This window comes from Odocoileus virginianus, chromosome 7 (genome assembly GCF_023699985.2).
Source record: "Odocoileus virginianus isolate 20LAN1187 ecotype Illinois chromosome 7, Ovbor_1.2, whole genome shotgun sequence".
In the NCBI taxonomy this organism is placed as follows: Eukaryota; Metazoa; Chordata; class Mammalia; order Artiodactyla; family Cervidae; genus Odocoileus; species Odocoileus virginianus.
The window spans coordinates 80,786,784-80,804,204 of record NC_069680.1 but is presented as its reverse complement, the minus strand read 5'-3'; the positions used below and the strand labels follow the sequence as shown (position 1 = coordinate 80,804,204).

Genomic DNA, 17,421 nt, shown 5'->3' with positions numbered 1-17,421 from the left:
CATATTTGCTACTAAAGAAAATTAAAGGGTATTATTATTCAACACAAGCCTTTTAATTTTACTTGGCAAGAAAAATCAGCAGCTTCTTTTAATGATATGTTGCCAGCTAATAATTACATCAGGGCATCACTTGTAATTTTTGACACTTAAAAAGGCTTCTTTTTAAAGTCAGTAAACAAAGTTAAGAGCGAACATTTAGTAAAACTGTTTCCTCTCCTCTAACCCACTCTCTCTACAGACATCAGAGAAAGAGATGAGGTTCTAATAACATTTTTGGCTATTATACAACTGCTCCCCCCAGTCCATAAAAATTAAATCTTACTTTGGGTCCTCTTGTTTTTGCTATTTTGAAGATATCCAAGCAGTACAATAAGGTCTTCAATAACTCTAAAATACTGTGAGCCTGAGGAACTGCAAGCATGAATTGTAACTGCTATGAAAAGTTGCTGTATATCACAAGCAAGTAACCTGTATTCATTCAAAGGAATGCTAAAGAAAAAGAACAAACAATTTAAGGCAAAAAGAACTGGTTTAAACTCCTGTTCTGTTAGCATGCATTCATTCACGCATTCATTTGATATTTATCCATGCTTACTCTATGGCAGGTCATATGAACTACAGGCTAAGGACAGATAAAAAGATAGACTTTGACTCCTGTCAAAATTCAGCTTGCAGAGGACCAGACAAGTGAACAGATAACTATAACCAGTAAACGGTGGTAAGTGTAGTAACAGAGACTAACACAAGATACTCTGGGCATGCACCATGAGGTTCCCAGCCACCGAAGGTTCTATGAGTATGAAGAGGTATATTCTGAGGCTTCTCAAAGATGGTGACTCTGAATAAATTAACTGACCTCTCTGAATCCCGCTTACACAAAGGATGGTTATTTTAAGGGTTAAAAGAGACAAAGATCTGAACACATATTAATCACTTGCGCGTGTGCCCAGTTGATCAGTCACGTCTGGCCCTTTGCGACCGTATGAACTCAGCCCGCCGGGCCCCTCTGTCCACGGGAGTCTCCAGGCGGGGACACTGGAGGGGTTGCCACGCCCGCCTCCAGGGGCCCTTCCCGACGCAAGGGTCTAACCCGTGTCTCCTGCGTCTCCTGCCCTGCAAGCAGGTTCTTTACCGCTGAGCCACTGGGGGGCCCACGTTAGTCACCTGCAAGTACCTAATAAATACGAATTAGTTACTTCTGTCCCTCAGTTTTTAACCGTGATCATCCACCTCAGTGTGTGATATTAAGCTTCCCCACTCCACGTTTTCAAAATCAAGCAAGAGTTAGAAATAGTAACTTTTGAGGCCAGTCAATAGAGTAGCATGTAGGGGCATTCTGTAAGTACAATTTATTTAAAACAACAGCAGTAACAAACAGCTCTTAGAAGGAGCCTGCTGGTACTCTTTCCAAGTTCTACCAATTTCATGTACTGTACTGTAATCAAGACTAGACATCTTGAGGAAATACAATACTTTGTATTTCTCATCCGCCTAAAACACAGATCCTAAGTAAGACAGGTGCCCAGGGAAAGCTGAACTAGGCTGACCATCAATTCTCTCTCGCACCGAGAGAGTCTCCCTGGCCTAGGGAGCCTCCCGGGCCTAGAGAATCACCGAGGATGTGCTCTGCCTTCTCTGCAAAAGTGTATTAATGTTTGATGCTTTAACACGCAGTGAGATGGGGCTTCTGAAAATCTGTAACATTGATATTATGCTAACAAAAATGTTACACTGCATATCATAAATGAGGACACCAAAGGCACAAAACCCAAATGAAAATATAACCTCCTAACATATGTTTTAAAGTTGTTAATCAATCTGGTAGGCAACCATTTGCCAGTGTACTTCTGACTGAGGGGACATATGTATACTTCTGGCTGATTCAGTTGATATATGACAGAAACCAACACAACATTGTAAAGCAATTATTTTCCAATTAAAAATAAATAAATTAAAAAAAAAGAAATTCAGTATGGTAGTTAACAGTGGGAGAGAACAGTGGGTAGGAAAAGCGGGAAAGTATGTTGACTGTCAAGCAGAGGCTTCTGAAGTGAGAATATTCAGCCTGAGATTCTCTATTTACTAGCTATTTGATCTGTTACAAGTTATTATATCTCTGAAAATCTCAATTTCCTATTCCGGAGTGGGATAATACTTTCTATAAGACCATAGTGGAAGCTTGGTAAGTACATTTGAGGACAGGTAAATTTGTTCAGGGGCTTCCTCAGTGGCTCACGTGGAAAGAACCTGACTGCCAATGCAGGAGTTGCAGGTTCGATCCCTGGGTCAGGAAAATTCCTCACAGAAGGAAATGGCAACCCACTCCAGTGTTCTTGCCTGGGAAATCCCATGGACAGAGGGGTCACAGAGTCGGACATGACTGAAGCAGCTGGGCACACACACAAATTTGTTCCTTGTTTTCAGGTTCTAAATACCTAAATGTAGGTCATATAAATATCTTTTTTTTAAAAAAAAAAACCAAACTTTATTGAAAATGATGGAAAATAGACCCTCTCAAATCTAATCTAATCAGATTTGAAGGAAAGAAAAACTTTGAAAATATTAGGAATATCAGATGTTTTAACTCAACCTGCTACTAAAGTTTTTTCCTTTCCAAAGTTGTTAATCAGAGGCAGTTTTAAATAATAATTTAAACTTACTTCTTTTCTAATCCATTCAGGGCTGCTACTGTATTACATAACACGTAGAGTAGACCATTATCCAACAACATATCTGCTACCTTAGAACAAGAATTTAATATTTGGAGAAGCAGTAAGAGAGCATTATGCAAGAGCACATTGTCGTATAAGGAGGTCTCTATTAGTCCCAGTATAGGAATGACAGACCACTTCTGAAAAAGTCCCATGTTTTTCACATCTTCCAGATCAAATCTATAATAAATAATACACAAGATCATGTTAGAAGCAACTAACCATGACATAAGGAAAACATGATTGCAATATTGGCCATTTTGTTGACCTGATTTTGAGTTCCTGTACACTATTTGCCTCTGTGATGGAGGGAAGTTATTGATGTGTTTTATACCTCCTTTTCCTTATCTGTCAAATGTCTGTGATGATATCTGCTCTACTTTCTTCTCAAGGTTGTTGTGAGAATCAAATGAGATGATGCAGAACTGCTTTGAAAAAGCCAAAAGCTTATGCAAATGAAAAGCAATATTGTCAATGCTACAATTAATAGGTCAATTCCTTGAGGTCTGAACTGGCCTACTTGCAAACAAGTAGCAGACACTTAACAAAAAAGACACATTTCTCTTTATCAGATATAGAAATAACAGCTTAACTTTTTGGCCAAACTTTTGGCTTGGGAGAAAAATGTTCTTTAAGTTTTGCACGTATTCCTTAATCCATGAGCATTACACCAGGGTCAAAGCTCAGTAATCGGTATGTCAGTTTACTCTTCTCTCAGATAACCAGCATCCCTGAGGGGAGTTAGGAGCTTGTCTATGGATCCCTCATGTAATCTGCTGCTGAGACTATGGGGGCCACCTTCTTCTCAGGTTAACAATGTATGCCAAATCTTAAATATCACTTTCTTTCATTTGATGCAGCATTTCTTTCTTTTCAGCTAGTGAATGAAATGCAAAGGAAGAGGTTATAAAAAGAATTATATATGGAAAATAATAAAATGGTTCACCTAGAAAATGACTTCTAGCAGATTTTTTCTAAAAGTGACAGAATAATTTTAAGAGTCAGCTTAATAAATTTTACATTTAAGACAAAAGATCCCCAATTCTGGTGAAGGGGAGAACCCACTTACTCTTCATCAAGGCCAATACGTCGGCCAAAGAACATTTCAATGAAGCATTCTAACAATTCCTGAGTTCCCCGATGAAGATACAACTGGTTGGCTAGTAAAGAAAACCCACGATTCTTCAGAAATTTATCTTTTTGTTCCTTGGATGCTCTATTAAAATATGCATCTAATAGCTAAGGAAAAAAAATTAAGACAATTTAAATAATATATTACTATTGTATATAACATATACAAATCAGACAGTGTACTATACCTGTAGTTGTAAGTTGTTTAATTTCATGTGTATAGAACATAAAAAGCTCAAAAAAAAAAAAAAGGCCACCTCTTCAGCAAAACAAACAAACCTAACACTTTCTCTCTGATTACTATAGAATGCTAATGATGCTCTGTCTTGGAGGTCTTACGTATCCTTAGTTGAATATAAGTAGAACACTGGTGCCTAATTTTGAAAAAAGAAAATTAGTCAACACTGTACAATGCTTTCTCTCAAAGAACAAAAATATATATCCTAAACCTCTATTTTTCTAGACTTCCTGACATTTTATTTATTCTAAGCATAGGCCTAAATTTTCACTCTTTCCCAGCGTCTTATATGTAACATATATATAATCCAAGTAATTATTCTTCCTTCCAAACTCACTTCTTTCATGGTTCTGGTCTTAGAAGCACTATCCTCCGAGACTTTAAGGCTGACCTCACTTTGGGCTTTTCTCATCCTGATGGCCCATGTGTAATTAGCAAAGCCTCTCTCCTCTATCCCAGGGAATGTCTCTCACGTCTGTCAGTCCTCTGACTTCCCACTTCACCAGAGCAGAGACTCGTCATCTCTCCCCTGGATCACAGTGCTAGCCTGTGAGCACAGTGCTCCCACCTCCTTCCCCTGAGATCACTCCCTCACAGTGGCGATAAGACTGTTCTTTCCAAAAACACACATCTCTTTACCGCCCCACTTAAAAATCTTTCTAAGTTTATAGCATAATACAAAATACACCTTTTGCATGAATCCTGCCCCTGTTCCCCCATCAGAATTATTTACTTTTCCTATGCTCCCATTCTTCTTTATTAAGACTACCACTGAAACACCCATCACAGAAGTTCTTACATTTTATTTAGCTGTGTATATGTCTCTCTCCCACACTGGTCTATAAACTCTTGAATGTAGGGGCTTATTCCCTTTTATATCCCACAGAGCAACTAGCCTAGTGTTTTACACATGAGATGGAAACTAAGTAAATACTGGGTTGAACTGAGACTGCTTACACAATGTCTCACACCAAATTAAAACAGTGGGATTCTTTGAAGACCATTTCAAAGGGTTGTTTCCTAATGGGAACCATTGATATCAAACCTTTATTCACTCAATAATGTACTTAGGACTTTTTATATATCAAACACAAGATGCCTACCCTCACGGAGCTTATATTTCAGTGTGGGAGAGTTAAAAAATAGTACATAAACAAATTAAAAAGGTAATTATAAGACATAACTAGGATGCTATTATAAAACAAATGAAGAGTAGGGCTAGACAGAAGATGATTAGCGAAAGTCTCTCTGAGAAGGTGACATCTGAGCTTAAACCTGAAGTTAAATGTCTAACATTTGACGATAATACACTCAGGAGAGACCTCCAATGATCTATGTGTTCCTTGTAAGTAGTAGACTTAAAAAACACACTGATACAAAGTAATATATGGAGGAAGGCTTAAAATTGGATGATAATACATATAAAAATTGGGATAAGCAGTAACAAATTATATCAGCTCATGATGCTTAAGAATAAAATAAGATTTCAGGTCTATTTGAATATGTATATTCAAACTTTAAAGTACACATATATTTATTCTTCTAAATTAAAGCAACATATTTAGTATTTGCCCTTACTTTAATAACTTCTTGTTGTACAGCAGGTGATGGGTGGTTGACGAGGACTAAAAGTGTATCTGCTTGAATGAGCCTGTCCATCACATCTTCCAGCATAACATCAGGCAGGATGAGAAGAACTCCACTTAAGAGTTCATACAACCCACAGCATATAGGTACCAAGCAGTCTTCGGTTACACTAAAACAGAGACCCACAAAGGGTCATAAACACAGTATCAGGGGGAAAAAAAGTAGTGCATTATGATTGCTGTAAGAACAGTGATGAGTAGTAGTTCATAAGGTTTAAAAATGTTTCCTGATTTAACTGTGATTAACAAATCTGCCTTCACTTCTTAATCACCAGCAGCTTTTAGGTATATAGTCTACTAAACACTAGTCTACGTGCATCTGTGATTTCCAACTGCCACTTGTGCTGTTTAAACTATTCAAAACCTCAGCTGCTCAGCGGCACTGGCCACACTTCAAGTGAGTATGTGTGTTCTGCGGTGGACAGCACAGGTGAACATTTCCATCAGCACGGAAAGTCTCACTGATGGTGCTGATCTGGGGAACAATAATAAACCGTACAATCTTCCTAAACTGAAGAGTTTTTCTCTAACAGTCATATGGAATTAAATTAGCCATAAGATAATCTTTTCTTCAAGAATTATTTATGGTTTAGCCTTTAGTTAAATATGGAATTATCACCTAGTATTAAAGTAAGGAGAAAGGCATCTTTGCTTGTTGTTAACATACACGTTGTACTATGTTACAGAATAAAGAGGTCACAGAATAAAGAGATTTCTACAAGTACAGAAATTCTTCAAAGAATAGTTTAAAAAAAGGGAGGAAGTGGTTGTCATACAAAAAAACATGTACCTGTGAGCACCTGTAGTTCGGCTGCGGTGTGGCTCATAACTGAGAGAAAGAGCGAAGTTTTCCCAGTCATCGGCGTTCCTGTCAGCAAGACTTGGCCATCGGCCGACAGCTGCAGAGCCGTTCTGTGAGGGAAAAGCCAGCCCCAGGCTGGCAACAGTGCTGTGGCTTTGCTGGAACGAGGCCAGTCCCTTTAGGTAAAGTGGTCGGCGTGGGCAGGACTCGTCCCCAGGACTGTCGTCATCTGATCTGGGCTCTGCTCCCAAGTCTTTCTGATCTATGTTGACCGCAGGAAGTCCCAAGGCTCCTCTTGGGACATCACTGACAGAGGCTTGGGCCGAAAGAGCAGCTTCTGTTTCACAAACCGTTTTTGCAAACTCACAACTACTGATGAAGGCATCTTGTTTGCTTTTTTCCAGTGCCTCGGAACTTCCCAGAGGGCTCCATTTCTCTGGCTGGGAAGCAACACCATCATCTACAAAACTCTGTAACTTGTCAATACTACAACCCAAACTTCCAGTCCGTTTCCATGGCTCTTTGTGAGGTGAAGAAGTAGGAAATGCTGGGAGGCTTCTAGAACGCAGCATACTGGCAGTTACCTGCTTTGGAACAGCACTGGAAGAATTGTTCCCTGCTAAGAGTAGACAGGAAAACAGCACTGAAAAGGCAGCTCAGTGGGATCACTTCTCTTTTGTACTGTCAGTTCCAACCACAGTAATAACCCATTTATCCAGTGATGTTAGTGAACCCATATAGGATAATGACTGCAGTGACTAATGCTTAAAATTTGTGTTAAAACTATTTTTGTTTCAACTACTTTTAATTAAAAATTTCCCAAAATACTGATCTCTTGTTTCCTTAATAAAATACAATATTAACTGAATGATTCAAAGTTATTGGGATGAATGGTCCTCCTGAAGTGAAATTAAGTGAATTAAGTGAAAATCCATTTACCTCTAGCTAATGGTCACTAGTATGCAGTTTGTTTTAGATTTTTTTTTTTTTGATGTGGACCTTTTTTAAAAAATCTTTTTTGAATTTATTAACAAAATGTTTCTGTCCTATGCTTTTCATTTTTTTTTTTTTTTTTTTTGGCCACAAGGCATGCAGTATCTTAGCTCCTTGACTAGGGATTGAACCTGCACCCCCTGCGTTGAAAGGTGAAATCTTAACCACTGGACCATGAGGGAAGGCCCAAGGATGCAGTTTAACACAGTGGAAAGAGTGTTGGCTTTTTGATGAGACAGTTCTGTTAGTTAGGTGGCCTTAGGTAAATAATTTAATTATATGAGTGTTCATTTCTTCAAAGGTAAGATAAACACATAATAAATATGTGCTGAATAAATTTCAGTGATAGCTGAACCTGGTGGTATTATTACCAGGCTAAATGTCCCTAGACTGTTCTCTCATTCCTCATTTCTGCAGTCACTTTTTGCTGCTATTACTAAGAAATAGTTTTTCTCTTCTTGCCACAGCTCTCCAATTTTCTGCTCCTCATATTCTACACATAAGGAGATGAGAAAAATCACTCTCATCGTTAGTGTATGGGATATAAATGAATGCTCCTGAAGGTGTGGTCTGTGGGCCAGGGGCACGGGGATCAGCACCGCTGTGTGACTGTTGGAAACGTACATTCTCACGCTCCACCCCAGACCTACTGAATCAGAATGTAGAAGGCAGGGGCCCAGGGATCTGTGTTTTAACAAGCTTTCCAGGTGATTTTTCAGCATCTAAAACTTGAGAAGTGCTGATATACAGTAAATAAGGACTAAATGAACTGCTTAGAGCTCAGGCTCTGTGGCAATAGAATAACTCCATAGTTCAGAAGTTCTTCCTAGTTATTTCTGGATTTTGGCTGGAGGAATAAGGCTGCCAAAAGGGTCTGTCCAGATGACCTGGAGAAAATGAGGACATGATTGTACTTGAAAAAGTTTCAGAATGATGCTCAACGATTTTAAAAATAACACATCTGATAAAATTCTAAATAAACCTAATTAAAACACAGCCTTAAAATATTATAATACAAGGCCATAAGATGTGCTAGGGAATAACTGAAACTCTTTGGGAGAGAAAGAAAATTGGAGCTTAATACCCAGATACCTTAATACCCAGATACCTATCCATGTATCTATCTTACCGGCCTATTTAATAATTTGTATCAGAGCTGGAGACAAGGCTAGGTGGGACCTAGTCTTTCATTAGCTAATGAAATTTATGCTGAAAGAGGAAAACAGGCAGAGAAAACTTGGGGGTGATGAAAAAGAAACCAGAAAGATAGGCAGTTGTCATAGAGAGTGGGAGACTGGAATTTCAGAGCTGGGAAGTGTTCTTTGATGATGTTCAAGATGGACACAAGCATACTGGAAGGTAAAGCACAGGGAAGGTCCCCAGGGTCAAGGATCACAGTGAGGCTGCAGTACGGATGGCCACTCACATGGTAAGTGAAGCTGTCCAGACTGAGTTCTGTTTGGCTTAGTCAAAAAGAAGTAAGCCAAACAAAGCTTTTGAAGAAAATGGGAAAATAAATCAGAAGCTTAATGAAAGACTGATAAAGGGGGACAAAGAATTCCAGAATAAAACAGCATGAGGCTCATCTATCTCCTAAGCTCTCCTGAGAATTACTTGCTATACTGAGTGTGAGTTACTAATATTAGAAAGTAGTAAATGGATTCCTTAAATATTTTCTATAATTTTAAAGTTTAGCTTTCCATTTATTTAGTCTATCAGGTTGTGCAAACATGCATCTATATTCAGAACTAAATAGGAAAGGGCTACACTTTCATTATCACTTTTGTTTGTTTGTTTACCTTCAGGTGGTGAAGCAGTAAAATCAGATGGGCTTATTACCATAAATCCAGGGCTAGTAACAGACTTTCCTCCACTGCTAGAATGCCTCAAGTACATGATTGACTGTACCTTTTCCTGAAAGATCTTGCCATCTAGAATCAAAATAAATTTTGAGAAAAATTTTTAAAAGGATAAAACAAAAATACAACTTTAAAAGCAAGTCATTAAATACAAACGTTTACAAAAATATTCAAAGTAAAAAAAATGGTGTACTTTATACTAATGCACATTTAATATGTGAGGATACTCAACAATTTCTTACTTTAGATTCTTTTGTTAACTAACACTAGCTACATTAACTTCTATTTTCTTTGAATTCCAACTGTACTTATAGTTATTTCTATAGTTTAACAGCTAACTGTTCACTTTTTATATTCTAACATGATCTCTCCAAGGAGACTGTTCATCTCTTCATTACTTGAGGGAAGGTCTATGTCTTCTGTTTTTACACAGCCCTAATATGACTCCAAAAATTAATACATCCAGCTTAATCTTCATTTCTGAGCTTCATACTTTTAAGTTCAACTGCTTGATTTCTTAAATGCAACACAAATGCGACAAATCTAAATGTGAGTCATCCTTCTGCCCTAAATTCACTCCTGAGTTGTTCTCTGGTTCCCATGGTAGAAGTACCTGTTTCCCACACAGGCTCTGGGAACCACCCTTGACCACAACCTTTCCTTTACCCACGTCAAGTCAGTCTCTAGGTTCTACTGACTTTGTCTCTTGAACTCTTCTCATCCCTAGCACAGTGCTATAATGCAGGTTCTTATCACCCCTCACCTGGATTATCATCACAGACTCCTAAATGATATCCTGGATGGACATCTGGCCACCTCAAATCCTCAAAGCTACCAGCATTCTCTCCATCAAATGGTAAGCTCTGCTTAAACCTCCAGGGGCTCTCTGTTGCCGCCTTACTGGATAAAGTCCAAGTTTCTCATCTAGAACAATCTCTATGACTCGTCTCCATGCCCCTCTACCAGCCTTCTTCCTTACGTCAATGCCAGCAACACCAAGCCATTTCTTTGCCTGGAAGGCCCTTCCCTTCAACTCCTAGTCAACTCAACTCAGAGCAGGTATCGCTTCCTCGGAAACAGCCCCTTGCAATGCTCTATGCTACCAGAAGAAGACAGTGGCATTGCTGTGCTTTCCACATGTTATACTTACCTGTTTATGCCTCTCTCCCCTTTACTAGACTGTAAGCTCCTAAAAGGAGGTGACCACATTTTACTCATCTTTGCAACTACCCAGTGCTACCAGAATCTTGACATGACTTTATTCACTAGATGTTTGCTGAACCTAATACAAAGTCATGCTATATAATGTCACTTGGCTTTTTACTGCAGCTGTATCATTTTATCCACCATTACATGGCTTGAAATGGCTGTTTACAATCAGTTTCCCTCCCTAAATTTACTATCTGGCTTTCTCACATGTTTACTCTGGTGTGCTTCCTTACCACATCACATTTTCCTAGTTCTTTTAAAAATCTGATTATTCCATTTTTTTAACAAAAATACTGAGATTACTCTTTCTGGTCCCATCCTCTAAATAGTATCACCAATAATTCTATCCTTAGCTTCCTTCTTCCTTCTTTCTCCCAACACTGTTCTTCAGTGGTCTCATCTGTTCCCTGAGCTTCAACTCACTTCCATGCAGGCTGTTTCTCTATGCTGAATTTTATTGTAATAACTTATATCATATTCCTTGCCTCAAAACAAACACAACAAAACAAAATCCTTCAATTACTCCTGAGTAGAACACAGGTTCAAGTTCTCTGATCTTACATTCAAGGACTCATTTAATATGATTTTGGGTGTGGTTGAATAAATGATGATTCCAAGCTACATTTATGATATTATTTCTCTACTCCTTTATAAATCTCCTATATTAGGAAAATTCACTATTCTTTCTCTATTTTGCCTTGCTTTAAGTCACTCTCTTCACCTGATAGTAATTCTCTGATCTATTAATACCTATCAAAATTCTTCAATGCCCATGGCAGATTATTAATCTATTAAATCTCTCTCCATATCTGTCTGATGAAACCCTAACTCTCCTGAAATCAAATCAGTTCTTCTTTTGTGTATTAGGTACTTGCCAGATATTATGTATTGTCATTATTTCAGCACATGCATTGACCCTCACCTCTTGGTTTTTCAGCTCTCTGAAGGCAGAAACTATGTCTGGCTCACTGTATGGCCCTCTGCCCTGCCCCAATTCCAGTGTGTAACTGAGCAGTTTCTAGCACAGAGGTCATTCAATGAATATGAAGCAAACATGGAATAAATGGGAAGAAAAAAACGAAAGTGGAAACAGCCAAGATCTAACAAAAATGATCATACCTACCTATGTGCAAAGAAAAATAGAAGTTTGTGGGGTTGTGACAAACGTAAGTATTAGTAGGAGGATGAACTGCTAAAAGGAAATTGAAGATAATCGTCAATAATTCCAAATCTGGAGGAGATCCAAGGACTTCTGCTGTAATTTTCACAAATGATCTACAAACCTCTCGGGGCATGGATATAAGCTGCCCCTCTTTGTGCTCCTGAAAATAAATAAAAACGCTCTTTAATTTAAAAAGAACTGTCAACTTAACTAACATTTCTCATTTAAGCAAGATAATTCTGTTTAAGATAGAACTGTGTTGGTTTCCTGCTCTAGACTAGATATTTACCATAAAACTGAGTTGTTATTTCTCAATTCAAGCAATCTTGCTATTATCAAATTCATTAAAACCAATGGCCCCATATAAATGTTAGCTACTACTAGTAATATTATCACTACTGCTTCTGCTATTACTACTTTGGGTTCAAAAGAGAAAATCTCCGATAGACAAAACTGGTTACATGAATAGAGTATGTTCCAGGCTACAGAGTTATTACTCGCAACAGCTCAGAGAGGTTTTCCTTCATCTCTGTAATATGAAGGCCTGAAGTGACTGTATGACTAACTTAAACCACGTAGAAAACGTGTCAGTAGTACAACGTAACTCAAACTCAGACCTTTGATCTCCTACTGCACCATCTACTGCCTGGAATAATCAGACCTGGCAGAATGCTACATAATTACCAAAAATAAGGACAGATATAAATAAATTGCTTATATATTCCAACTCCACCTTCCCAGTGTGTAGCAGCTGGCTTCTAGATCAAAGCTAGATCTTTCCTCTCTGTCCAAATGCACAGTGTATCTCTACATCCACTCTTCCTCATATATTCTTTTGTATTGCTGAATCAGGAAACTTAAAACCTAGATATTAACTTTAACACAGGTTAGTGTGACTGCCTCAGATATACGAAGAGAAGAGGAGTCTACAAAAGTCAGTCAAGATCTCACAATGGCCAAGTCAAGACAAGAACACAGATCTCCGAACTTGCAATTCAGTGTTATTTCTGCACAGCCATCTTTCCCCCCCCCCTGTGACTTCCCAACGCTCCTGGTCACCACTTCAATTACTCATTCCTAAGTTCAGTCCCGTCTAAGTTTCTTCAACCTTGCCCTATCCACTGACTCCTTACAAATAGTCACTGGTATCCTACCGCATTAAAAAAAAAAAAACACCCTTAAATTGACCTACTGTGAAGCTTTTGTTAACAGTCTATTTCTCTTTTCTTTTGCTGTTGGACTTCTTAATAATCAAGGATTCTCACTACCTCCAATGATCCACCACACATGCTTAAAGTTCCCAGAAACCTTCTTCACTCTTCACTCTGATGAAATCTTCTAAGCTATTAAGAATTTCCAAGTTGATGGCATTCTCTCTGTCTACATTTTCTGGGAACTTTCTACCTTATTTGGCTCTAGAGACCACCCCTGTCTGGGCAGTTTCTCCTCTCTGCCCATTTTCTTTACCTCTTTCACAGAAAAAATCTCATTGAAAGTCCCACAGAATTTCAGTCCATGGTATTATTAAACAAAAATCACTGCAGAAAATATCTCCAGAAGTAAAGTTACATAAGGCGTACCTGCAAAACCTGGCAAGTCAGTAGAAAGTGATGAACCACTCGAGCTTTCAATAACTGCTTAATATTAAACATCTGCTGCTGGTGGTCTGCTCTGATGAGGACTTCTAGGGCTGCCAGCAGAGTTTCCCACACACCGTGCTGAGAGAACAAACATGTGCACAGGGTTACTGAAAACATGACTTGGGCTGTTTAGAAGACGTGCAATACATCAGTTTAATGTGTAAACATCAACAGTCTGTCAAAGATTAAATCTATCTGAAAAAGCAAATCTAAAACTTTATTCCCAAACTATTATTTTTTTTGACAATAGGTCATTTCTAAATATTTATGTTCAATGCAGTGCTGCATTAGGGGCTTTAGGACATTAACCTTTCTGTGGCATTAAATGATGTACAGTGTTTTCAAAAGATAAATTATCTTGGGGAACTTATTTACTATTTACTACGGAGAAACACATTATCAAAATAAAGTGTTTGCAAATAATTTATTTTCAGATAGCATTATTAAAAAGATATAGACGTCAATGCTAATTTGTGTATGCAGCATTTAATCAAATACTTTTAGAAAAAAATTGAAAATATTTACTGACAGTGTAGAAATTCTGAATTTTTGGATTAATTTACTTTTAACTCCAAATTATAGACGCCTCCACACAATTACTAAACATGCAGTTTAAAACAATAATTAGCATTCTTTTAAGGTACTTTAAAATGCTTCTCCCATATTACTCACAATAATAGTGAAAAAGGAATCTTACATAGATAACCACTACTGAAAGATAATCTTCACCTCATTACCTCATATAATCTTTCAACAAAGTTATCAACAAAAAGCAAAATTAACTGGTATGGGTTGTAGGTTTGCTGTTTTTCCTGCCATTATATGATGGAAATGAATAATGAAAAGGCCAAGGAATTGATAGACTTAATCATACTATTCTAACCAAGGCCTCTCTCTTAATAGGACAGGCTCAAGATGCCCTGAAAGAAAAAGGCATATGAAAATTTGAAGACAAAGCAGCTCAAATAGGAAAACCTGATTCAGGCCTGAAAAATAATACTAAAATAGAATAGTGTCAAAGCAAACCAACAACCAGACAACCAACAGACAAAAACCAGAACAACTCAGCTAAAAAAGCAATTAGAAAAGAAAATTTACAAAAAAGGAAGAAAAAAAGAAAGAAAACAATTTTTATTTGAAATCCATAGAAGTATCCATGCATATAAGTTTTGAATTTGACCAAAAAATGCTTTATCAGTCAAACTTTTTTAATGCTCAAATTAGCATCCTCTTTTGAAATACTAAAATAGCTGTCCAATTTTTAGTTAAGATTCAATCTTATAATCTACAATTGAGCTATTTCTTTATAACATGTTTATATTCATACTGTCTTTGATCCAATTTGTTTGCATTTACTAGGTTCATGATCCAATTTGTTTGCATTTACTATGTTCATTAGCTTTCTCTCCTTGCAACATCATGTGTATTTGTATACACATGTATATTTGCCGTTATTGTTTAGTTGCTAAGTGGTGTCCAACTCTTTGTGACCCCGTGGATTGTAGCCCACCAGGCTCCTCTGTCCAGAGGATTTCACAGGCAAGAATACTGGAGTGGGTTGTCATTTCCTTCTCCAGGGGATCTTCCTGATGCAGGGGTTGGACCTGTGTCTCCTGCATTGGCAGGCAGATTTTTTACTGCTGAGCCAACAGAGAAGCTCACAAATGCATATATATTATATATGAATGCACATGGAGTTTTTAAATTCTGAAACAGAATTTATTCAGAATGAGAAGTCACAATGAAATAGAAAGTTTTAAAAACTGACAAATACCATAAAATTTAGAAAAAGCTAGTTGCTTGACATAGCTCCATAATACTTTCCCCCTGTGTTTTGTAGGAGCATATTCTTGGACTGCTTCTTCATATAACAATAATTTGGTAATATAATTTTATACAGGGAGAACAGAAAAATAATCTGTCCTCTAGCATGTTTGGTCAAAATTTATTTTTGTTAATGATAGATTAGAAAAGTTTTCTTTAGCTTCATAACTCGTTATTAATAGTAAGTCTGGGGTGACTGTTGCCAAATTTGGAAGTAACCAAATATTTTAAAATTGTAAAGGTATACATGTTGAATTGGTCTTCAGTTACATTTGATGATAATGGTAATAACTCTAGACAATCTACAGTCTACACTAGAAGTGAGGAGGCTCTACGAACCAAACCATAAAGACTATACTTTAGCTAAGGCAGAAGGAAAAAGCCCCACATTCACTTTCCTTGCTGGGTCCTTGTGAAGAACACACAATCCATCATCCAGTCGTGAAGCTTTGCCTAGATCTAAGATCAAAGCATGCTCCGTAACTTATGCCTACCATGAAGCCAAGACTTCACAGCCTTGCTCTGCAAACGGATACAGCTCTGACTTCTGGACAACATGGCTCCCCTACTCAGAAGTGTATCTGTTTCCCTCGCCTTGACTCAACTCCACACACTCTTAGTAGGACTCCCCTTCAGAGTTTATGGTAAATGCAAGTCTCCAATTGATTCAAGTGTTTTCTAGCCTGTTTTGAGTACTGCTCAAAACTTTGAGCAGTTTTTGACTACTACCTGCAGTCAAAGTTCTGATCCTGACTCTCAGATCGACATTATGGCTGTCTAAGACCTTGCACAGAAATTAATCTCTAGATTTACATTTACAATTAATGCTACATTGAAGCAGTAAATTTGTTTTGTTTTTGGGAAGACTGATTAGATGAATATTTAAAAGTACATGTTTCTCTCTGCAGCAAAGAAAACAGTCAACAGAGTGAAAAGGCAATATACAGAATGTGAGAAAACACTTGCAAACCATATATGAGATAAGGGATTGGTATGTAGAACATATAAATGACTCCTACAACTCATTAATAGAAAATCAAATAACTCAATTAAAAAATAGTCAAATGACCTGAAAGGACATCTCTCCAAAGAACATACACAAAGGGCCACTAAGTATATGAAAAGATGCTCTTCATTAACCAATTATCAGGGAAATGCAAATAAAAACTACAAGTTATTATTATTACCTCATACTCTACAGAATAAACACTATCAAAAAATAACAATTGTTGGCAAGCAGGTAAAGAAATTGGATCATTTGTACATTGCTGCTAGGACTGTAAAATGGTGCCTCTCTTACGGAAAATAGTATGGTACGGTAATTCTATTTTTTAAATCTCAGAATTACTATATGACTCAGCAATCCTACTTCTGCACATATATCTAAAATAACTGAAAACAGGATCTCAGAGAGATCTCTGTACATTCACGTTCATGGCAGCATAATTCACAATAGCCAAAATGTAGAAGCAACCTAAGTGTCCATGACAGATGAACAGATAAAGAAAATGTGGAAAATACATACAGTGGAATAGTATAAGAAAGAAAATAGTCTTGTCATATGCTATAACACAGATAACACTTGAGGACATAATGCTAAGTCAAATAAGCCAATCACAAAAAAACAAACACTGAATGATTCCACTTGTATTAAATACCTAATACAATCAAACCAAAGAAACCTAATGTAGGATGGTGGCTGCCAGGACTCAGGGGAAGGGAAATGGGGAGCTGCTGTCCACTGGGTAGTCAAACTAAATGAAAAAGTTCTAGAGATCTGCCATATGACAAAGTGTATATGGTTAGTACTGTACTGTACATGTAAAAATTGCTAAGAGGGTAAATTCATAACAAATGCTTTTTAACCACATAAAGTACATGCCTCTGCTTTATTCCATATCTTCCAGTCTAGCAATAGTTCCTCTAGCAGTTTAACATCCTGGATTATAGCATTAGACTCTACATCCAACTTAAATTCTCCATTCTCATTGATATGAATAATATCTTCACCACAGCAACCTTCAAGAAGGGTCTACAGAAAAACAGCATTAATACAAAATGCATCAATAATCAATCCAAAAATTCAACAGAAATATTAAGCTTTCAATCTTAGCAGTCATAACATTAAATTCAAAAGAAAACTACTGAATAACTCAGCATTGCACAAGGTATCTTTACCTTGTTTTGTAAAACAATTCAAGTAATA

General features: G+C 37.4%; 1 protein-coding gene across 5 annotated transcripts in view; it reads right to left on the bottom strand.

Annotated features, from left to right (window-relative positions):
- The window catches only part of LYST (lysosomal trafficking regulator), a 191,342-nt gene that overhangs the window by 72,763 nt on the left and 101,158 nt on the right, over window positions 1-17,421 (bottom strand). For 4 of the 5 annotated variants that reach the window (XM_070471052.1, XM_070471054.1, XM_070471051.1 and 1 more), the window contains 9 exons: window positions 17,098-17,247; window positions 13,332-13,469; window positions 11,713-11,911; window positions 9,321-9,452; window positions 6,517-7,147; window positions 5,659-5,836; window positions 3,781-3,950; window positions 2,661-2,891; window positions 323-489 (listed from right to left, as the gene is read on the bottom strand). In XM_070471052.1, coding sequence (XP_070327153.1) covers window positions 323-489; window positions 2,661-2,891; window positions 3,781-3,950; window positions 5,659-5,836; window positions 6,517-7,147; window positions 9,321-9,452; window positions 11,713-11,911; window positions 13,332-13,469; window positions 17,098-17,247 — 1,996 coding nt within the window. The remainder of the gene's footprint in view (window positions 1-322; window positions 490-2,660; window positions 2,892-3,780; window positions 3,951-5,658; window positions 5,837-6,516; window positions 7,148-9,320; window positions 9,453-11,712; window positions 11,912-13,331; window positions 13,470-17,097; window positions 17,248-17,421) is intronic. The other variant, XM_070471055.1, reaches the window with a different exon arrangement.